At 42.5% G+C, this 23,961-nt stretch overlaps 1 protein-coding gene across 1 annotated transcript in view; it reads left to right on the forward strand.

Moving 5' to 3' along the window:
- Positions 1–2,578: 2,578 nt before the first annotated feature.
- dmxl2 (Dmx-like 2) overlaps positions 2,579–23,961 on the forward strand; it is a 48,214-nt gene continuing 26,831 nt past the window's right edge. Inside the window, 25 exon segments of the mRNA XM_051938415.1 lie at positions 2,579–3,005; positions 11,522–11,647; positions 11,915–11,986; positions 12,109–12,187; positions 12,386–12,530; positions 13,349–13,415; positions 13,651–13,823; positions 15,044–15,224; positions 15,354–15,534; positions 15,638–15,856; positions 15,955–16,226; positions 17,314–17,583; positions 17,725–17,954; positions 18,557–18,759; positions 19,222–19,343; positions 19,898–19,987; positions 20,114–20,219; positions 20,321–20,353; positions 20,356–20,442; positions 21,334–21,561; positions 22,196–22,482; positions 22,987–23,159; positions 23,259–23,293; positions 23,296–23,847; positions 23,850–23,908. Coding sequence (XP_051794375.1) covers positions 2,919–3,005; positions 11,522–11,647; positions 11,915–11,986; positions 12,109–12,187; positions 12,386–12,530; positions 13,349–13,415; positions 13,651–13,823; positions 15,044–15,224; positions 15,354–15,534; positions 15,638–15,856; positions 15,955–16,226; positions 17,314–17,583; positions 17,725–17,954; positions 18,557–18,759; positions 19,222–19,343; positions 19,898–19,987; positions 20,114–20,219; positions 20,321–20,353; positions 20,356–20,442; positions 21,334–21,561; positions 22,196–22,482; positions 22,987–23,159; positions 23,259–23,293; positions 23,296–23,847; positions 23,850–23,908 — 4,077 coding nt within the window. The 5' untranslated portion in view covers positions 2,579–2,918.

Below are 23,961 nucleotides of genomic sequence, written 5' to 3' on the forward strand. Positions count from 1 at the left end.
ACTGAAGATTGATTGACACATCAACGTAAAGTTTCCTCCTCTTCAAATACCAAAACATCATAATTCATTATAATTCAACAGCATGTACTGATTTATTCATTTAGGATTGTGAAGAAGCTTCATTACATTTTTGTCTCGGGGAGCTGAATGTCTTGCACCTCGGGGCGAGACTGGAACTCCCTCCAGCCAGCAGCCATCCATGAAATGAGAAAATCTATAATGCATTTAATTCTACTCTCTGTAGATCAAGGCCTTCTCTCCCAATGACACCAGAGGGACCACAAACACTGCACCAACCGTCTTCCCACCCTCGTGCAATATCCAGCAGCTATTACTCACAGTGTCCACCCTCTATTCTGCCTCTGTCTCCCGCACACACACCTACTACATACACACTTTTGCATGAGCCTCCTTTCCTGCTCTAAATACACTCTTCTTTTCACAGACTGTAGCCACACTGCAGCAGTAGAGTCCCCTAATATGCTTCTTTGTTCTCACTGCAATGATCTCAGCATTCTTGGCGACTGCACAACATGTCTGGTGCTCAGGAGATGAATTCACTGCTTCCTAATAATCTAAAGTGGGTGTCTTCAATCATTTTAGGAATAACCAGCGGAGACAAGCTACACGTGAATAAAATGTGTGTGAAAATGTCCAGGTAGTGCCCTTTGGGTTGATGAAACAGGTCTGAAGTACAACCTGTCTTTTAAAACATATCTATGAGTTAGATTTCTCTTTCAGTCAAAAGCAAAAGCTGCAGCCTGGAGGGATGCACTCGCAGTCTTAGTCACATTCCCTCACAGCGAGTGTGCCCTTTAAAATTATCCAAAGACAAAGGAGCTGAAAGAGGCAGATTTTTGGAAAGATTTCACTGAATTTCAATTTACCGGATGGCTCTCTGGGTTACATAATGCTGCACAGTCATCCACACTGCTCAGTTATAATGAAAGAGCTGTCAAATCCTGGTTGAACGATGTACAAATTATGCACATCTTTAAGTTGGTCCAAACATGAAAAAAAAAATCTTTTTTAACTCCTCACTCAGATATTACTCTCCTTTGCAGGACCTCTTGTCATGCATCAGTCACTGTAGTCAGTCTATGATTACAGAACAGCTGTAAAGTGTGACACTCACAGCTCAAAAAATGGTAGTCACCAAATGCTAAATGGACGGACACACATGCGACATGATGAGTGTGCCCCGCCATTGTTTCTGACACTGTTTTCTGTTCTGCTGTCCTGTGTGTCATGGTCGCTGGCAGCAAGGCCCAGCTTGGTGATGTCAGTGTGGCTTAAATAACTAGGCCAGTGCCATGATGGCCGGCTGCGTATCACCCTCATGGATCCTTCTCATCATTTATCTACAGACAATGACGTTTTTACAATGGCTATGTAGAAGGGATTACAAAAGGGAGCGAAAAAGGGATAAACATTATTACGGTGATGTGTTCTAGTAGATCTCATCAGTGTGATGAATGACAGGAGATAAGGAGGTGAAAAACTGCTGCAGTGAAACTCAGCCAGGTCTTGCTCATTCAGGCTCTGTTCTCGATAAAATGTCAGACATCATCGTCCACTGATATATCTTGCAGTCTCTCAGTAAATCCCAAAATCCTGAGCAAAGAGCAGCACACTGGACTGTGACATTTCAATTTATATTTAAAGGGCTCTGAACTGTTTATTCACTGGACCCCTACAGTGTTGGGTCCATGATGGGCAGTTTTTTGAGCTAATGCAGCAAAACCAGAGATAACTATTGTAGTATTAGTGTAGTTCTGCTGGCCAAGAGATGTAAACAGACTTTGTGTGAAGGTTTCATTTAAAGCATTCCACATTACATTTACTGTGTACATACAACATGCTACCAAAACACCTTAGCATTATATGTATAATTATATTTAGTCATATAAGAGTTGATTATATTGATCGTTTACTTGATGATCCACCACATTTATCACATTTATTGTCAAAGCCAGATCTGTGGGTGTATGTATGTGTGTGAGTACATATATATATATATATATATATATATATATATATATATATATATATATGTACTGTATTGAGGCATTGTTTCATCATTTAAAAAGAACTGACACTTGTGTGACCTTAGCAGTCTTGATAAGTGTAAGGCCTTATTTTAGCTGACAGTTGGGAACTACATGACAAAACACTACAGCTCCATTCATTTGTTTCTGCTCGAGCATGATCCCTGCTGCGGTTTATTTTTCACGGCCTTTTCTCGTTTAAAAACTTATTTTCGGTCACTGACGAAATTATTACCCAATCCGTTTTGATTTTACCCCAGACCCAACATTATGATCAATGAACTCAAATCCACAAACTGGCGCCCCGTTTACATAGAATCAGAAGCGCTAGAACAGCTATACGGCATGCTAGAAATAAGGGTGGCGAATTATGAAGTAAAAATGTATGCCATATTAACGAATAGGCGCGTCGATGCAAACAAGTAGGGTTTTATTTAGGGAAAGAGTGCAAAAAGGCGCTCAGGTAAATTCAGGAGTTTGCGTTTTCCGGTCTAGACGATGCGGATCTATGGCCATTCAGTCGTGCCTGGACAACTTCGGGAACGCGCATGTCAGGATCGCTGCAGAGATCCTGCTGCCTCGGCTCTCACGATTAATCGTGGGGATGGTGTTGACAGCGAGAGGCGACGGACGTCCAGTTGTGCGCGTTTAAATGGATGTCAGGACCTGATGAAATTACGTTCACACGGATCGAACACAGATTCACCGCAGAGCCGCTGTCCGAGGAGCCAGACGACACCGCCAGGCCGAGGACAGCGTTGATGTTACTGATGGAATTCCCGGTCGTTGCTAGATGGAGAAATCGAAAGGGTGGACTCGTCGTTATAAATAATTAAACCCCCCCCCATCTGCTGCTAAAATATTAGGAAAATGCATCTGCACCAGGTGCTGACGGGAGCTGTGAACCCCGGAGACTGCTGCTACTCGGTGGGAAGCGTGAATGACATTCCGTTCACGGTGAGATTTTATTTTGATATCGTTCGCCCGAGATGACACCCCAGCGAGGCTAAGGACTGACGAGCTAGCTGGGTAGTTGGCTAACTGGCGTTGTGTTGGCTGTGAACGGGGGGGAGGCTGGCGAGCGAGCTAAAGCGGTGGCTAGCCGGGTAGTAAGCTAGCCAAACTGCCGCACCGAGGGATTCACAAACAGTCCAGTCGGGGCATCCTTGTCACAAGACTCTCTCATTTTTCCCTCTCCCTATTTTCCTTGTCAGTCAGTCATTGACAGGCTAACAACTAGCTCGTCAACGGTAACGTCCGCATCTGTTATTTGCGGCGACATTTCCATTATTTATCGACGCAAGACAGTTAACCCCAGCCACTCAGATGACCTTTAGCTTCATCTCGTAACGTTAGAATTACTGCAAGGGAATCCCTTTGCGCAGCCATAACATTGTCGGAGGATATATATATGCGGTGGGAGGCGCAAATTCTGCACTACAGGTGACAGTATGATGCTTGGCAGAGGGGAGGAAGAAATGCGCACCGCAGTTGGAATGAGAAGCTGTGTTTGGTGTACTTGCAGAACTAGCTAAGCCAGCTACCATTTGGCGTTAAATCCTCCTCACGGATCATTAGCTCGCTGTCATCCTGGCATCAGCTGCGCCAGCCGTGACGTAGAGAGCCATATATGGATACATGAGCTAGCAGGTTGAGTGGCAGCGTTGTGTTGTTGCAAATAATACATTCACAAACGTGCTGCTGTCTGTCCTCATCTGGACTCTCAGTGAATTGGAGTGCATTTTGTGCTTTGATGTGCATTGGTTCTTTATCATTTTACATGCGGGACATAAATCATTCATGTGTTCTGTAAGCACCAAACCCTGTCTCTCTTATGTCATGACCTCTGTGGGATATAAATATTCAATTTGTCTGTCTGAAGTCTGGCAACTTCCCAGAAATTCTCCTTTGTGCCTCAAGTTTGTCAGGGCCTGAGAAGCCGAGTCGATATTCCATTTTAGTGCAGCGAGACATGGCAACAACCCGTGATATTACATCCTCTTTTGTAACATCAGATGACGACAGGATGCATCATAAATCAAACAGATGTTGGCCCTTTTGCTTAAAATGGATCGGTTTTAGTAAAAGTGGAACGGAGCTGAATGGCAGAGTCAGCTCTTGTATTGAGAGCAGAAGATGAATGATGATGACTTTATTGATAGCTGGATGATCTTTCATTACATCCCATAAGGACGCCCCACGAAAGCCGTTACTGTTTTATTTTAACTGAGCGCTTTAATATGGAGTTGTCATCTTCACAAGTCTTGGGAGTCTGTTATATTAAAAGCGTTTTCATGTTTTCGTGCAGCTTCTCATTTGCTAATGCGACAGTACGTTCTCTAGAATAGCATTTAGCTGAATCATAAGGTTTAATTTGTTAATACGAAACAGCATTAGAACTGCATTTGTTCATTTCTGCCGATGCTGGCTCATAGTGTATTCTCGAGCAGCTATGTAGCACTCCACCATTCCCTCATGCTGAGATCACTATAAGCCTGTCTAATGGCTGCCAGATCTGGGCTTGGTCTGTTCCTGCTGTTCATTTGTGAATTGGTATTTTATTTTTGTGGTTTTGTTTCCACATATTTATCAGTTTTTCAGAAATACCAACACCTGTCTACACCTTTCTGATCCCCCTACTCTGTTGGAATACAGTTCAGCTATTCTTTATCGTATTCGTCACAGCTAAACCTACAGAGAGGAGTTGTCCCTCTTGCCCCTTACAGTGACTCCAAGGCAGCTGAAATGTAAACAGGCGGCTGTCATACCTAGGGTCATATCTGCTCAACAACACAGGACAGAGATGGTTGTGAAGCTGAAGCTCTGCACGGCGCCACAGGGCCCATGTTCCTGTGCCTGGTGTTTTTCTTTCTGTGTCTGAGAGGATATTTGAAGAACACGAGACATCATGTCCAATGTAGTTACGCTCACACTGACCCCTAGGGCTCCTAGGCCAGACCCTGACACAACACACACACTCACACAGACACACACACACACCTCACCTAAAGCAGCCAGCAGTGCAACAGCTCCAACATGGCTTCCACAGGGTATCATGCTCAACTTTGTGCGTTGACATACTGACAGAAATAGGAAGACGTGTATTTAAATTATAGTGAACTAAAGGTGTCCAGCAAGATAACAGTTGGTGGATGTAGAAGCTGCTTTCAGAATATTTAGAGCCACGAGCAGGAAGTGGGGGAAAAAAAAGAGAACAAGAAGTACACATCGAAAACATAATTTCAGTAGATTTTTAGTAATGGAGTATTGCATTACATAAATTGCTTTTTTACATTTTTGATTTGTACATACAACCTCAAGACAGAACAGCTGTTTTTTTTTTTCTGATTACACTGCGGCAGTGATGGTTTGAAAAATCATTTTCGTGTCTATCGTGGTGCTTCTTGACCTGTGGTTGATGCTGTAAATTTACCTACCGACAGCCTGGTGGGTTTGATATGCAGAGCTGCAGATGTGTGATCGGCTAAAAATAGAATGCACGTGTAAACTAGAAAGCACTGAGGAAGAGAGAGAGAGAACATAACCCCACCAAGGCTCCATATTTCTTGAAATTTTGTTGTTTTACGTCTGGATCCTGACCTAGATCACAATACAGTTTATGATTCCTAATGCAAGACAGTAGCGCAGACTGACTAAAAGTCTTTTTGAGTGTATTGTATGAGAATGAATTTTCCAAATTTTATTTATCGGCTTCAGTATATTAATTCAGTTTTTCTGAATCGTCTTGCCAAAAAGTACATATTTGCAAGTGCAATGATTGAATGGTTGGAGTTACATATTTCATTCATTCACCGATTACAGATCATTGGTATTTCATATTTACATTTTTCTAGCTTATCATTATTATATCAATAGTATAAATATTAGAAAATCTGGAAGAAATGTGTGTAACCTCTGCTAAACCAGGACAGTGAGCCAAATAAAAATATCTTCTTTGTCTAAAGAGTTCTACACCAATATGCAATGAGCTTTATAATTCATCTGATTAGGTGTATTTATAGAGTACTCTGCTACTACAAGTGGTTCAAGAGGTCTGATGTAATTGCAGCCAGTCTGACTGGCTACACTGATTTAGTTTGATATGACCGACTGATAGAATAGAGAAAGACTGAAGCCAGATCTTGTTTTTGATGGTGTATGCCCACTGTTTGACTGTAGTCATGCTTCAGCAAATAGCAAGGCCCATATACAACGACTGTGGACAGTAGGGTCAGAGTGCAAGTCTGTGCTATAGTCTTTGTCGGGGATAATGTCTCAATACAGATTGACAGAAGCACAAGGTTACTACAGGTCGTAATTGATCAATTCGTGTTTTTAAAATGCTTGCAATGAAGCCTGTCAGCTTCAGCTTTAAAACCCACTAACTAGCACGAAGATGAAAATGTTAAGCATGGTCACAGCTGTGGCTGTGAAACATGCTTACTTGCATGATTGCATCAAGCATGGAGAAGAAGTGGACTTTGATGGAAAGAAGGCAGAAGTGATCTCTCTTTCTCTTCCTCTTATCTGCTTTCATTATCACATCACACGACAGAATTTACTCTTTCACCCAAAATAGACTCCATCCTGAAAAGCAGCTACATCTGTGCCTCATGGTGGTTGTCTTAATGCAAATAGCTTTTTAAATGGTCTTAACAAGCTAGACGTGCTTCAACCTCTGTGGCTACGATAAACACGTTGTGTAGATACCAGCTGTCCTTCAGTTGAATAGAAATGGAGTTAGCTGCCTGAGTTTTCTTTTTAGACGAATGATGGAGGGGTTTCCCAGTGTTGGGTAAGAACCCAAGTCAGAGTGGGGATTCAGAGACAGCTGTTTTGGTGTATCAAACAGTATTATTCACTTCCTTTCTCTCAGGTGCTACACCCTTGGTTAACTATTAAACATGATGCTGGAATAACTGTAAAGTTTGAAAGGGGTTTTTAAGAAGTAGTGGCTTCCCCTCTGGGAAAAAAACAACATGAAGTTTCTTAGTAACGTGTTGAGCCAAAACCACTTCACTGCACCTTGATATTGATTCTACATGTCTCTAGGACTCTACGGGACTGAAAAAACACCATTCCTCCAAAGGATAGTCCCTCTTTTGATGTTTTGATGATAGTTTTGGAGGGCAGCTTCTGGTACATCAGCCTAAAATCTCCCGTAGTTGTTCAGATGCATTAAGATCTGGTGACTTCCAAAGCCATAGCATTTAATTCACATCGTTTATAAACTCATCAGAGCATTTAGTGCCCCTGTGTGCACAATCAATGGAGGCATTGTCATCCTGAAAGGATAAAGGTGCTCACTCAGAACCGTGTTGATTGATTTACAGTGACCCTTCCCTGTAAGGAAACAAATGCACCCAATCTATGCTAGCAAAGTGTTTATCACAGCATCACAAGGCCACAGGGTTCAGGTTTTTCCCTGATTGTATCACCTCTCTGTGAGTACATATAGAGACTGAGGTTTTTTTTGGAATAACAATACACTTCATTGTTTCCCTGCTCACCTTAGATGCCACAGCTTTGTCAACAGACAGGTAATATTAATCCAAAGGCAGCAACATTCTTGAAATAAGCAGCTTACATGTCTGGTGGTGAGGAAGCTTTGCTGCTTCAGGGTCGTGCTCGTTCAGCCTGTGGAGTCCGTGGTTTCTCATAGTACTGAGCCAAATAAATATCCTAACAGGTTGATGAAATTAAATTGATTAGAATGAGATTTCAGCAAACCACTGTGTTTTTATTTGTATTTTTTTTAAAGGGCTGCCTGTGATTAAAATAGATTTGTGGCTGACTAGTGGTCAGAAGGTCCCTAATCTCTTTGCTGATTGCCTTAAAATCTGTCTGACTGTCTCTCTGGTGGTGTTTGCCCACAGCATATGAAAGCAGTCATGCAGACACAATTTGCAAAATGTTGTGTTTATTAAAAGCTGAGGTGTAGCATTTTTTGGCAAGTATTGAGATGCTAGAAATGAAAGATGTGATTCTGTAGTAATGACTGTTGAATATCGTCATTAAAAAAGACCCAGAAGACAAACGCTGTGAAAACAACTGATGTATAAACTGGCTCCAAATGTTACAGGCATCAGTGAAGATACTAAATACATTTTAATCTGGTTTGTTTTTGCTGTTAAATCTTTCATCTGTATATAATAAACTGTTTACCATAAAGGGTGTAGCGATACAGGTACACTTCCTGTATCATTGTGTAAGATGTATTCGCTTTAGGGTGAGACTTCTGTTGAGCATTTCCAGTTAAACAGTTACTGTCAGAAAAGAGTAAATGTCCCAGAACAGAAATTCTAGACCACAGGTTCCACCTGGAATGGTTTGGCAGCGCACCAGTTGTCTTTTAGCCAAGACATACTTAGGATTAGCCGTGAAAGCTGAGCAGACACTGTGCAGTTTTTATTAATGTTGTATGATGTGTCAACTGCATGTTTTAATCGTGTCCTCCTACACTGACAGAACCTGACCAGGGCTTCTCTGCTCGCACTTCACAAGTCAGTCAGTCGCCCACAAAGCAGACCCTCACTAGTCTTGCTAAAACAAATGACAAACATTGCATTTTATTTGCTTCCTTTGCTGTAATGAAATTGTACCAAAACATGCATTTTTTTATACCCCATGATGCTGCTACTACCAATGAAGCCTCCTGTTTTGTGTGCCATCCCTCCACTCCTTGATGCTCTTGTCTCTGTGTGCACCTGAGCATGTGGATTTGAGGATGATGAAAGAAATACAGCACACAAACACGACCGACCCAGCTGAACAAAGCGATGATGATAGGTCCATCCGGTTAAAGGCAGATACACTCAAGCTTACTAGCACAATGTCCTGCTGGGTCCAAATTACCTCGCTGACACAGAGAGCAGAATGGACCCACACATTGTCTTGTCTGTGTGTGAATGGGAACACGAGGTGCAGAGCAGTTCCAGACGGTGCGTGACGGTGACCGCTTTTAATTCCAGCTGTAATGTGCAGAAGAAAATGCCGCAGTAATAGTAAAGCACATAGCATATCTCCCTCACTTCTCTTTCTTTTCTGCCCCCCCACAGATTATGTTACAGTAGGTAACGTATAATTGTATCATCATTTTCGCTATAACTTCAACCTCCAGCTGTCGCTTTGCGTTATGCTGCCGGCTATAACGCTGTGCTGTCGTGTGACCCAGCGGTTCTCAGCCGCTCCTCCTGTTCTCCTGAATAATGAAAGACACGAGCCGTCATCCTGACTGTACTGTTGCTCTGAGGCCAGCTTGCCTGTCTCCCAGGTGCTGCTGCCGTTCTGACTCATGTATACCAGCTGCCAGCAATCCTTATGTATCGGTTTACCTTCCAGCCCATCTTCCAAATCTTAGCACAGGCCTGCCCATTAAGCATGAGAAATTAGCATGTATATTTATTACACATGAGTAGGTTCCTTTTTCATGCAGTGAACTGTAAAACAGCATCTTGTAGTGATTGAGTTATATTATGTGATTTCTGTGTTAGTTTTATCACTGCAGTCTTCCAGTGGTTTAAGATACCTGTCCTGCTGTGCTAATATCGCACCCTTCTAATGCAATATTCATATAGACGCCATTGTGAGCTCTATTTTTGTGGCAGCACAGCAATCGGCGCCAATAAAGCTCTGACAGTTTGGTATTTTCCTGACCTTGATATCAGCTTTGCACTTGTGTGTGATGTTGCATGCAGATATGAGGTTCATTGAAAAGAGGTAGCACGAAGCAACTTGTTAATTTTGTAGGGAAAAGTGTGTCTTAGACTTTGTGCTGGGAATAAATGTCTTACATGTGTGTCAATTTCTGGTGCAGCACCTTTGATTTGAGAAGTGTCACATCAGAGTGCTCCGCCACTATGCCGGGGTTTTTGCTTCACAGAGGGGTTTTGGCAGCACCAAATGAAACTCATGAGTACCAAAATGATTAAGACTGAGATTTAAAAAAAAAAAAATGTTAACCACTCTTCTTAATTGGGGTTTAATTACTCCAGCATAACACGTCTCAAATTGTCAGGGAAATTAATAGATTTATCTCGAATTAGGTGACTTTAGTCATGCGTAATTACCCTGCAAAATCCATTCTGAGCCAGGAAATAACCCTGTATGCAGTACGACCCGCTGTGTTTATTATTAAATCACGAAGAAATGATGCCAGACTGGTCCAAAATTACCCCATATAATACTACGTGCATCAGACACGCGCAGTCCGTTATGACTCAGTTGTTGTTGTTTATGTAGATAATGTCAGATTCCAGCGGTTCATGAATCCTATATGTTACTCCCCATTTCTCCACTTTGTTTTGCAGCAGAAGTACAATCTTACACTTTCTCTGTGAAATGCATGGCAGTGCAAATCCTGTTATTTCACATTTTTGTTATGGTGTGATGTGCATATTTGTAACATAAGCTACAGTAAAAGTGAAGTAGCTCGGATCAATAGTAAACGGGTTCTTTATTTTGTATGATTTATTTGTGTGAAAGCTTTAAATGTTAAATAACAACCTACTCTGGCTGTGGATTTGCTGTTTTGTTTAGCAGTCGTGCTGCTCTGCACCGTTCAGCTAATATATAATATATATATGTAACATCCTGAAGAAACCTTTTTTAAGTTGTTGAGCTGACGTCCTTATGCTTCACTGTGATAGGCACAGCTATTTCAGAGCAATGAGGTTGGGTAAGTGTTCATTTATTAACCACCACACCCTCATTTAGTCTACTTCCAGCAGCCCTTCTGTGCACTACACTGCTGCACATACGTGAACCACAACTGCAGCTGCATTGGTGATGCCTGTCAGTGAACATGATGATGGACTGCTTTATGAGTAAAAATCAGCTAAGGAGTAATAATGTGTAACAAATCATCTAGACATTCTTTTATTGATTAATCAAAGGACATTTTATTACACTTTGATGATTGCCTTAACAATAGAAACATATGAAAAGATTGTAAACTAGGCACGTTTTTGACAAGTTTCCAAAATTATGCTTATGTATGTTACTTCTGTATGTTGCTTTTGACGGAAAAAAAGTTCACGTTTTTCTGTCAAAAAGTAACATAAGCATAATTTTGGAAACTTGTCAAAAACGTGCCTAGCTTACTATCTTTTCATATGTTTCTATTGTTAAGGCAATCATCAAAGTGTAATAAAATGTCCTTTGATTAATCAATAAAAGAATTTGAATGTCTAGATGATTTGTTACACATTATTACTCCTTAGCTGATTTTTACTCTTATACAGTTTTAATGTATTCATTCGGAAATTTAAGCCAGGAAGAAACATGCTGAGTTATACGGTAGTAGAGCATATGTACTTTAAAAGTCAATTAATAAATGGGAGTCTTGTCTCCAGATGCATTATTTATTGTGTTAAAGCTTTTTTGGAGTGATGTTTAGCATTTGAAGGTTAAGTGGTTCCGTTCATTTTGTTTGTGGTTCTGATGCTATTTCTCCTCCACCCATTTCTTTCCAGGCCTACGGCTCAGGGTGTGATGTGGTGATCTTGGCTAGTGACTTTGACTGTGTTCAGATTATCCCAGGAGCTCAGAATGGAAACATACAGGTGGGCTGTGTGGAGTGCTCCCACCAGCTTGGCAGGGTAAGTGTTGGCTGCACACTCAGACACACTCCCACACACAGTGTTAGCTTTCCATGTAGCCAGAAGACATTATCAATTACGCTGAGCACAAAGGGGTACATTCAGCCGTGTTTGCTCCCATCTTGTGCTGGCCGTGCTCTTCTCTCTTTGCTATCCCGCTCTTCTGCACCACTCCCCACCTACCCCTCTCTCCTGTGGGAATGACTGTGCAGAAGCACTGATGGGGTGAGTAATGTTGTGATGATGAACGCAGCTCTTTATTTTTAGATTGCTGCGTCCTACGGAAACACAGTCTGCATCTTTGAACCTCTTTCTACCAACCCAAATAAACGCCACAAGGTGAGTGATGGATGTCAGGATTTTAGACAGATGTGGTGATTCAAATCAATTTCTGGTGCGTTTAATTACTCGTGTGTGCCAATAACACTGCACGGTGTGTGTCGCTCTCCAACCGCTAACAGCAGCTTAACTATCAGTGGCAAAAGACAGGACAGTTCTTCCTTGATGCCATCACCTACAACCTGGCCTGGGACCCACAAGGTACACCGATGTTTTTGTGTTAAACTGATGTCTACAAAAAAAATAATCCTTGATACAGACAGCTTCCACTCCTCACCCCCCTTTGTTTGTCTGGAACAGCATGTGCATTATGTAAGAGTCACAACGTGCATGTGGCTCTGTGTACTGTACCAGCCGACGTGGGACATGAGGTGTGTAACAGTGCTTTTGTGTCTTCAGGGAACCGTATCCTAGCAGCCACCGAGCGGCTCCAGCTGTGGGCTCCTCCGCTGACAGATGCCCTAATAGAGGAGGAGGATGGGCAGCTGATTGAGGACAAGCCACACCCGGTCCTCAATGACTGGAACTGTGTCTGGCAGTGCAAGTACGTGTTTTGTTTTGTTTTTTGTGCATTTGTATCCACTGCAAAAGCATCTAATCTGATTGACGTTAAGAGAACGTGCTGCTTCAAGGCTGCGTACATTAGGCCAGTAGCAGTGATGAAGCAAATGTGAAAATACCCTGGCAACCAACTGACCAGTTAATTAAGTGTTGAGCAGATTTTCTTCATTTCATCCTCACTCATTACTTCTTTAATTTTCTTAGAAAAATCAAGCCAGTAAAAGCTTTCCTTGGCCAAATTTGTCACATGTATTTTTAAGTGAAAAGTGCTTTGTTTGTCTGTAAAATATTAACTTTTACTCTCAGTTTTGTGACGATTCAAGGATGTGGTTTTTTATTCATAGCAATAAAGAAACTGCATCAATTTCTGACAGCTGAGTTTTTACATGCAGTAAAGACTTAGTCCTTGCCCTGTACAGACAAACTATTAACCTGAATTCTTCCTCTTAAAGATTGTGAAATGATCATTTTTACTAATAAAAGCTTTACTGATTATCCAGACGCAGCTGACCTCACATGAAGGCCTTGTGTGCGCTGTTGTAAAGCCGCTCTTTTGAGTCTGCAACCTGTGCTTTTAGCTGTGTAAATAGACACAGACATATAATACCATATTAGTAATTGTTATATGATGACGCATAGAAATGATCTCTGAAATTACCAGCAATAGGTCATGCACAAAGCTACCACACATGCTCATGGACAGCTGACAAGAAAACCACTCGTCTTGCTTTTACTGTGGAGTTTTTCTCATGGAGAAGTGAATGTAGCTGATGTTGTTGTTTATTTATGTGTTGCTCTTAGGACTGCTGCATCTGTTCATGTTGCCAAGTGGTCTCCTGATGGGGAGTACTTTGCAACTGTTGGAAAGGTACAAACACCACATCATTGGATCGTTTTGGAAATCGGGAGGTCTGTTGTTGTGTTTGTATCTTAACACTTGTGTGTGTGTGTGTGTGTGTGTGTGTGTGTGTGTGTGTGTGTGTGTGTGTGTGTGTGTGTGTGTGTGTGTGTGTGTGTGTGTGTGTGTGTGTGTGTGTGTGTGTGTGTGTGTGTGTGTGTGTGTGTGTGTGTGTGTGTGTGTGTGTGTGTGTGTGTGCGCACAGGATGATTGTTTACTCAAGGTGTGGTATCCCACCACGGGCTGGCGTTCTGCAGTGGTGGTCCAGGACCTGTCTGATAAAAAGCCTGTACCTGTTCACTTCTCCTTTGTTTACCTGGCACATCCTCGCTCAGTCACTGGGGTGTCCTGGAGGAAGACCAGCAAGTTCATGCCCAAGTAAGAAAGCATACACGATCACCTTTTAGTACGTGCTTGTTGACATGTTGGGCTAAAAATGTGGATTTTCCCTCTTCTGAGTCATGTTTTTTTGAACAAATGTGTAAAAATGACAATACTGCCGGCATTGTTTTTACCTTGTGTGATTGATTCTATGTTTTGGTAAATTTTAAGGGGTTTGAATTGTAATATGGAGATTACTTTTGTCTGATTCCTAGCATTCAAATGCCATGCTATATTCTTTTATGGCAAGTTTATATCAGTTTCCTTAAATGCCAGAGCAGATGTAGTGATTGCACCTTACACAAAGTGTACAGGTTTACTGGGATCGCATATTTATGTGATTCACCGTGGTTTCCAGTCTTAGTCAGCAGTCTGCCCTCGGGGCCCTGGAATGTGACGCTGAGTATGCATAATTTGTGTGGTGTTAGGAACAAAAAATACAGTGCTATAAATTTTCTGATAAATGCAACCAGAACTGGTGTCACTGACTTTTAAATAACTTATCGTAGGACCTCGACCTGCACAGCGGTCAGTCTGCTGCCATGTGTGAGGCTGTTGTTGAGTGCCTGCTGCTGACTGGCGTCCCTAGCTGCCATTTGGCATCTGCCGCATTTATGTGTGGCAGCTGAGCAAATTAATAATGTTAAATCAGTTGTGGAAGCAGCCAGTGAGCAGCAGTTCTCAGTTTGAGTGAATCAGCAGATTCATCCTTTTAATGCGGTCTTGACTTATACTTTGTTGAGCTTCTGCCTTTCCCTCTTCCTAAACCAACGTAAGCTGAGCAAAGTTAGTCAAAGTCATTCACAAGTTTTTCATTTGGACTAATATTTGTATGCAGAGTGTCAGACAAGACCACAGTGAATCGTCTTTTTTTGTTTGGGACTCTTCAGTGTATTGTTGGATTTACTGAGAATGATCACTCTATTTCTCCTTATGCAGTAAGATTTCTTTAAGAGGTCCAGTTTTACTCCTTTAACTTGCACTTCCACTTCATCATGTCCATAGTGAGGGATGTTTGATGCACTGGGTCTTTTAGAAAATGTAGTTAATTATTGGGTGGTTTTGTAGTGTGAACCACATTAGTAGATGCTCATCTGCCACATGCAGTGCTCCTACCATCCACTATGTCATTACAGTTTGCTTAAGATGCTCTAATGTATTTTGATGTAGCATACTTATAGGAGAAACTGACTGATGAATTCTGCTGATTTTTTAAGGGGTTCAGTGTGCAATGTGTTGCTGACATCCTGTGAGGATGGCGTGTGTAGGTTATGGTCGGAGACGCTGTTACCGGAAGATAGTCTGCTTGGAGGACAGATCTCTGAGAACACACATTCCTTCAGCTCCAGTCTGCCAGGCCTGGCAGGCAATAAGGACAAGATCCAGCATGCTTTGGAGGTACACGGAGATCTCATCAAAAACAAGTCATAAAGGAAAACATGAAATGAATGCCATTTGTGATTATCTTAAGGAAGAAAAAATGTAAACCTGTTCTCATAGTTTAATTCCTGCTCTTTTCTCGGTTAGTCAATCCACCACCTCAAACATCTGCGTCGGGGCCGGCGACGGTCCTCTGCTCTGGTGGCACACAGCGATCTGCTGCCCTCTCAGCTTGGCACGCAGGACACACACACTCACCGCCACATCGCTCATCATGCCAACGCGCTTTGTCACTTCCATATCTCAGCCAGTATTAACCCTAACACAGGTAGAGTGTTTTTGTTGGAACTGGCCCACACTCATTGAACGCAGCTGTGCACTTCTTCTCAGCTCGAGTCATGTTGCATTTACCCCTCTTGTTTCTCTGTCAGATATCCCATCAGTGCTAGCTGACTCTGCAGTGTTCAACCCAGACGATGGCACTGGTGGCGGAGGCTTCATGGTTCACTGGCTTAACAATAAGGACCTCAGCTTCACTTCCTCCATGGACCTCTTCATGCTGCAGCTCCGCAAGTTCTCTGAACAGCAGCTGGAACAGGCTACTGACGATCCCCTGGACCCTGAAGGATCCCCGATGAAGTTTGACTTTGGTATGACTCACAGCCAAGCCAACACATAGTTCTTTAAACATCTGAACAAACAACTGAATCCAGCATCATTTTTAATGCAATGTTTTCTTGATTTTTAGACTTAGATGAGATGTCTGACAAAGCGTCCTCAGAGCACGGTGAGGAGGGGGAGTCTGGGGAGCAGGGCAGCACCAAGGCATCCTCACCGGGATCCAGCTCCAGCATGCCTTTGCCCTCCATGCTGCTAGAGAGGAAGATGGAGACTCTGACCACAGAATGGAACAAGAGTCCAGACATGCTGTTTACCATCCATCCCTCTGATGGATCTTTCCTGGTTTGGCACGTGAAGTACTTGGACGAGTTCAACCAGGGCATCTTCAGACAGGTTCAGGTGAGCAAAAAGAACATGAAAGCATTTTTCAGATCCTGCAAAAGGGAAAACTTTTTCAGAAATTTTTGCTTCAGATGCAGTAGTATCTCATACACGCATAGTGGCAGCTGTGTGGCTGTAGTTAAGTTCGCCTAAAACACAAGGTGACTCAGCATTCCCCCAGCCTTATGTAACACTGGTAATATTCCTTTTATTTCCTCCAGAGGATAGTGAGGGTGTTCCTCTGTGTTTACTGAAGTTACTCATGGAAATAATGTTAATTTGCAACAGCTGATACAACCTGCCTCAGGCGACGTTCATCATTTTAGCTTGTGAACGATTGTTAGCACCAGCAAAAGATGACAAGCCACTACATGAGTGTTTTGTACGGGTTGTGCTGTTTGCTGATTAGAATAAGTAGGAGAGATTGATTTTGGCAGTGTTTAGCAAATGTGTGTATTGCCAAGTTCAGTGTCTGAAATGATGCACCCAAATCATTTTTCACATTCACACACTCGGATTTTCACTTTGATATGCAGCGAGAAGCTGTAGAGCCTGACTGTCCTTAAGAACAGCGGCGCTGCAACACAAGCTGCCCGAGGAAGACAAGACACAATAGAGTACAGTAAAAAAAAAAAAACTGAAAAGGATCGGAGTTTGATTTGCTGTATTTTAGCTAATGAAGGTGTTTTATATGTGCCTGAATCTACCTCAATAAGATAACTCAAAAAATCAGTTCATGTGGCTTTTTTCAGGTCTGCAGTGATACAGGACTATATGTAGCCACAATGTCTTTGTCATCATACTAAGAGGACACGCCTGCACGTAATAAGAACTCTGTGATGGCGTGTTAACATATGAAATCTGTGTAAACTGCAGAAAGGACATATATGTAATATATCCATAGAGCTGTGTGTTTTTACGGGCAAGTGTTCATCGTGAATGTTTATTCCACATAGCACAGTGTTCATGTTGTCGCTACAGATGAACTAGAGAGCTGACATCATATTGGTACAAATAACTCACTAGGTCTCTACAGGGCTGAGAGACTAGAGAATCTGCACCTATGTTCTTAATGGTTTTTATTTTCCTCCACCTCTTTCACCAGGTGTCCTTCTCCTCCCGTATTCCAGTAGCATTTCCTACAGGTGATGCTAATTCGCTGAGTAAAAACATTTTGATGTACGCCTGCACTTTGACCGAGGGTGAGAGCGCCGGGGCAGGCGAGCAGGGGAGGATGCTCCAACATGTGTCCCACTCCGCTTCAGCCTCAGCTGGCCTGGGTTCACCCGCTGTTTCTGCCTCCCCCATCCCTCACCCTGGCATTAGTCCCGCTGTGATGATGGTCTCCAAGCATGTTGATGGGTCTCTAAATCAGGTAAAAGGTTGAGATTCAAACAAATGTCATGTGTGTGAACCAATTTCATGTAATGACCAACAAAAAACCCACCTTGTATCGTAATTGTTATGTATGTGTGTACTCCTGGTTTCCCTCACAAAATGTTTCCTCTATCTGCAGTGGGCAGTGACATTTGCTGAGCGTTCCGCCTTCTCCAACGTACTGACAGTATCTCACAAGTTCCGGTACTGTGGCCACCGTTTCCATCTGAATGACCAGGCCTGCCACACAGTGCTGCCGCTGCTGCTGACCTCCTCCCATCACAATGCCCTGCTCACCCCTCCATCAGCCCCTGGCAGCATGGAGGGAGAGCAGCCTCCCACCTTTCCTCTCCCAAAAGGACTACCCAGGTATAGAACAGAGAAGAGGTATTGAATAATGGGCAGCTCACATGGATGAGCAAAAAGCTGCTGTTCACTGTGAACGGGATCTGGCACTGAGATAAGCTAAACTATATGCAAATGTCTTCTGACGCAATGTGAGCAACAACCATGCGAGAGCCAGCCTCACTCATTTTAAAGCTTAGAGAAACACAGAGTTGTTTACTACTGCTTTGCTTCCAGCACGGATACAATACTGCAGTGCTAATCAATCTTGCCAGTTCAAGTGTGTAAAGAGATGGCAAAGAAATCTATACTCAGGGAAACAATCGTGCAAGAAATTCACTACTTCCTTATATGAAGTAAAGCAGCTATGTCAGAGCATGAAAGTCCAGTAAGACCAGAGTATTGTCATAGTTTCATGAGAGTAGTGACTGCCTACCACTTTACATCTGTATGTGTGAGAGCAGGATACGAACAAGGCAACAGAAAGAATAGACAAGCAGCACAGGGTTTAAATGTCATAGATTCTGCTTTTAGTACCACACTCTGACAGGCTTGCATAAATGATTAACTTCCTTTCCTGTACGTGAAACATGAGTTCTGATCATGCATTATTTTTATGTTAACAGGAAGCAGCTTCGTAATGCCGCTACAAGGACCTTTCACGACCCCAATGCCATTTACAGTGAGCTGATTTTGTGGAGGGTGGACCACATTGGACCCCTGTCCTGCACCGGGGGGGTCTCAGAACTGGCCCGCATCAACTCTCTGCACACCTCTGCCTTCAGCAATGTTGCTTGGCTTCCTACACTCGTACCCAGCTCTGTGCTCGGTAAACACAACACACACTTTTAATATGGAGTGATGAATGACAGTGCAGAAACATCCATGTTATGAGGGAATAATTATCAAGAATTTTAACAAAAAAGTTGAAGTTCTACTTTTGCTGAGTCCTCGGCGCTTTTGCCATGTCAGGACCAAGCTGTGACAAACGTAAGAGCATTCAGGCCACTGAATTGCATGCCTCCAGTGCTAGCAGTAGCAACTAGAAGCCAATTTTGCATTTCAGATTTGCACCACAAAAATAATTAATTCCAATAAACATATTTTTTGAATGCGCCTTGAAAGCAATAAGATACTTTTCCAATTAAGAACTAGCCTGGATAGAGATTTCTGAATCATTGTTCTCTACTGCCTGAAGAAGGAGCTTAATCATTTAGGTTTTGAAATTGTTGGATGTTTTTTGTTGCACGGGCACATGGCTCCATTTATGGCTTTGTACTGTGTCTGTCAGGAACTTACTGTAACAGTGCCAGCGCCTGCTTCGTGGCATCAGATGGTAAAAACCTGCGTCTCTATCAAGCTGTGGTGGATGCCAGAAAACTGCTGGATGAGCTGTCAGACCCTGAAACCTCTGTGAGTGGACACAGATGGCTGTCACTGCACACGAAAAAAGGATGTTTTATTTCTCAATGGGATGTGATGGTTTCTGTTTAGAGTCTCTGTTCTGTGAATTTTCCGTTTCTGGGTCTTTGTCTCACACAGTGAATCTTTAAAGCTTTTGTCCTAAAAGACCAGGGATTCTGCTCAAAGCAGACATTAGTGCTAACAAGTACAACATCCCAAATATGATAAAACCACATTATTTGCAAATATTTCATTTTTGTTATAGGCCACACAACCTAATGAAGATTAAGCGGTGTATAGAGAAGGATGGATGGATGTTATAGGCCAGATTTTAACATCTTTGAGGTTTTAATAATTTCCTCCTGTGCTGCAAGATCACACAGATCTTGGATTTATTAGAAATGTGGCAGTGCGTCTCATGAAGACAAAATATTGTTTCTTCTTCACTCTACATATTAGCCTGCAGCTTCCCTCAAAACGTAATATTTAATACTTCTTCACCAACTAATGGTTTCAAATGAAATGCAAAAAATGGACAGTTTTTCATGTGCATCCCTGTTTAGAAACTGGTGGGCGAAGTGTTCAACATCGTCAGCCAGCAGTCCACTGCCAGACCTGGATGTATCATCGAGCTGGACGTCATTACAAACCAGGTTAGCAGCTGCTCTGTGCTTTTCACTCCCACTTCAGATCAGTGGTGGACAGAAATTCTGAACTGGAAATCCTGAAACCTCCTGATCAGTATATCAGTAGTAAACTCTTTGGTTCTTTGCATCCAGTGTGGCGCCAACACCCAGCTGCTGCATGTCTTCCAAGAGGACTTCATTCTAGGTTACAAGCACAGAAAGAACCAGAAGCATACGCACCAGCCTTTCCATCTGGTGAAGTAACAGCACTGTGTAAAATTAGAGCTCTGTTTCCTCTTTTTTTTTTTTTTTTTTTTTTAAGCTTGTCTGTCAATGAAGATAACAAATTTTGCTCTACCCAGATATCCAACCTGCCCGCGTTTTCTGAGAAGTTCTTCTGGTGGTGATAGAAAAAGATCTCAACAGGAACTCTGTCCTGCAGATGTGGCACCTGCACCTCAAGTCTGTGCAGGCCTGTGTTGGTGAGTCTAGGGCGCATACAGTTCAGCAGATATCAGCATAAATTGACCTTAAATAGACATTTTCAGGTCGAAATAATGGAAAGTCTTCTCTTTATGTACATCAAATGCCAGCTATAATGTATGGAGTCACAGGAGTGCCACATCAAAATATAAATAAACAAATAAATAAATTTGGAAATATAAAGAGAAATAAATAAATAAAGGAAAAAACAGAAAAGGTAAAGCAAGACAAAAATTTCCTTTTTATTTATTTATTTATTTCTCTTTATATTTCCATGTTTGTTTATTTATTTATTTGTCTTTATTTCCACATTTATTTATTTATTCATTTATTTATATTTATTTTGATGTGGCACTCCTGTGACTCCATAATAATGTCTCTAGGACTGCAATCAAAGAATATCATGGTCGACTGAAACGGTACCCATTCTTCAACCAATTGATTGATCTCGGCGCAATAAAATCTGCGTGCTAGCGCCAGCTTTACTAATTCAACCAGTGCACCGTGTGTGCTCTATCTGCTAGCTTCATCAGCCTAAATGGATTATAAATAAATACAAAAGTTTAGTGTTTTTCAGGATACCAGCACAAGAACTATTGAACAATATAATGCAGACAACTTAGCCTATAATTTTTAGATGAGATGCCATCTTGGGCATTGAGATGTAATTCAGTAAACATTAATTAGGTTAAACCAAACAGTTTCCATTAGTATGGCCAAGTTTTTTTTACAGGTAGTTTGTTCCCTCTGCCAACTAAAATCATGGGTTAATTCTGTAAGGCTGGTGATGTAGCACTTAACCCAAACAAAGTAAACCCTGCAATTGACCAACCAGCCGACACTCAAACTGGAGACTACAGTCTTAAATATTTCTGTGTCTGTGTATCCAGATGAACCAAGCCCAGATTTCAGCTTCCAGAGCCAGCTGATGGTTCCCAATCAAGTTGTGAATGCAGACTCATCTCCAGAGACCTCTCCCATCAGACCCCTGCCACGGTCAGCGTCTACAGCCAACTTGCAATCAGCCAGCAAACTCATCCTCAGCTCCAAGCTGGTGTACAGCAAGCGGCTCGACCTGCCTCACGGGGTTGAGGTCACCAGGGCCACCCCTTCTGCAGGTTGGGATGCATTAATGACTCAGACCATGTTGTTGTTGCCATGTTTAAATGGAAGTCTCACTGTTTCACATCTCAAAATAAATTCTACATTTACAGGGTGACCCAAAAGTTTGGAAACAAAGTTTAACTGCAGTGTCTATTTCAGTTGGGGGTGCATGAATTCACTCTGGTAAAGTATCTGACAGTTTTAATTTTTTTAAACATCCAAAAGTACTATGAGGCAACATTTACTGGCCAGTTTGAGGAACCTTCATAAGCATGAATGAAGATACATTCCAGAAGATACAAATGTAACCAGGTGGTGGAAACGTTCACAACTTTGTATAAGAAACAAACATGAACATGTTGAAATATGTTTGTTTTACACTAATCTGTTACTCTTCTGAATATATCTGTGGTACTGATTTATTGAAATAACATTATATTATTTGGATTATAGACTTTTCATTTGTTTCCAAACTTTTGGGTCACCCTGTAGTTTAATGTATGCTGACAATTATGTATAATTTAAGCCATGTCAGGCATATTTTTGGAATAAAAAATCATATTAAAACAAGAAAACACAGAACATATATATTTGCAGTAACCTGCTTGAAAGTTTCTCAGATTTTGTTATGTCTGCTCTTTCTGCTAGGTCATCTAAGTTCCTCCTCCATCTACCCCGTCTGCCTGGCTCCGTACCTGATTGTTACCACCTGCTCGGACTCTCGTGTGCGTTTCTGGCGCTGTGCTGTGGAGAGTGACGACGGTTATGGTGGGGATGACTACGCCAACCGGTCGTATCGCTGGGAGCCCTGGGCTCTGATGAATGAGGAGGAGGACAACAACAGTGCAGTTTGTGTGTCAGGGCGACCAGTGGCCGTGTCCTGTTCCTACATCGGCAGGCTGGCTGTTGCCTTTAAACAGCCACGGCATGGACAGGTAGGATATTGGAGTTTGTAACGGTATTGTTAGTGTATCTGACCAAAAACCTATAGAAATTAATGTAACTGTTTCAAAAATGTAAACATTGTAAATCTGTATAGTTTGGCTGTATCTGCTGGACCCTCCAAAAGTAGATAACGGTGCCCATGTATTAACATAGAAATGCATGTTTATGTAAGGACAGAATGGTGAGGGAGGTACGAGATGTACTGCAGTGCTAATGTTCACTAGCAAGTGATAAAACCTAGCTGGATGTCTTTGAAATGATAATCAGTTGATGCTTATGAACTGCAGTCTTATTTATAAGTCTGGGTTTTCAATGTACTGCAGAATAAAATATGATATGAAGATCTGTGGATGCACTGATGAGGTCATTTTATTAACATTCATCAATGTGCATGTCCTTTATTTGAAGATGTGGTTGGTTTCACCGTGTGTACAGTATTTTCAGATTTGACATGTTCTCAGAAATCATTTTATCAGCGTTTCTTTTGTCCTCAGCTGCTGGGTTCTTCAGAGGACTTCTCTATGCATGTGTCCATCTATGAGTGTGAGTCTACCGGCGGCTCAGAGTGGGTTTTAGAGCAAACTCTCCACTTGGATGACTTCACCCGACCCTCCTCAACACTGGATCCAAGAGTCAGCGTGGACTCCAACCTCTTTGTGTACAGCAGGTCAGGAAAGTTCTACTCATGTGTTTGTATCATATTTTGTCAAACATTTAATGTTTACTCGTGTGCGTGACTCAGAAGTGAATGTTTTCTACATCGCAGGTCTGACCTCTACATGAGCAGAGACCACAGTTCACCAACATTAAGCACTACGTTCACCTGGACTGGCTGTCAAAGGAGGATGGATCTCACATCCTCACTGTGGGGGTTGGCTCCAACATTCTCATGTATGGTCGAATCTCTGGCATGGTCAATGAGCAGACGAGCAGCAAGGAGGGCGTGGCTGTCATCACCCTGCCTCTAGGGGGCAGTATCAAACAGGGGATTCGCTCACGCTGGATCCTGCTTCGAACCGTGGACCTCCTTTCATCCGTGGACGGCACACCATCGCTGCCAGTGTCCCTGTCATGGGTGAGGGATGGCATCCTGGTGGTGGGCATGGACTGTGAAATGCATGTATACGCACAGTGGCATCAGGACAAGAAGCCTGGTGAGGGAGAGGAGGGCAACTTATCATCAGCAGACATTGCGGGAGGTCAAACCACAGCTTCCTCCTCAGTGTTTGAAGGGAGAGCCAGGTCCAAGAGTGTGTTTGAAGGGAGTGCTGCTGTGGATGAGGCCCTCCGAGCCCCGGCTGGACTTCAGGAAGGGGGACTGTTTGAAGCAGCTCACTCCCTGTCCCCAACTCTACCCAGTACCATCCCACCCAGCTGCTGGAACTCATGGACCTGGGCAAGGTTCGCCGTGCCAAGGTGAGTGCGTGCCATATTCTGTGATGCCAAAAGAATACTTCAAGATTTAATTT

The sequence above is a fragment of the Acanthochromis polyacanthus genome, chromosome 2 (genome assembly GCF_021347895.1).
Source record: "Acanthochromis polyacanthus isolate Apoly-LR-REF ecotype Palm Island chromosome 2, KAUST_Apoly_ChrSc, whole genome shotgun sequence".
Classification (NCBI taxonomy): domain Eukaryota; kingdom Metazoa; phylum Chordata; class Actinopteri; family Pomacentridae; genus Acanthochromis; species Acanthochromis polyacanthus.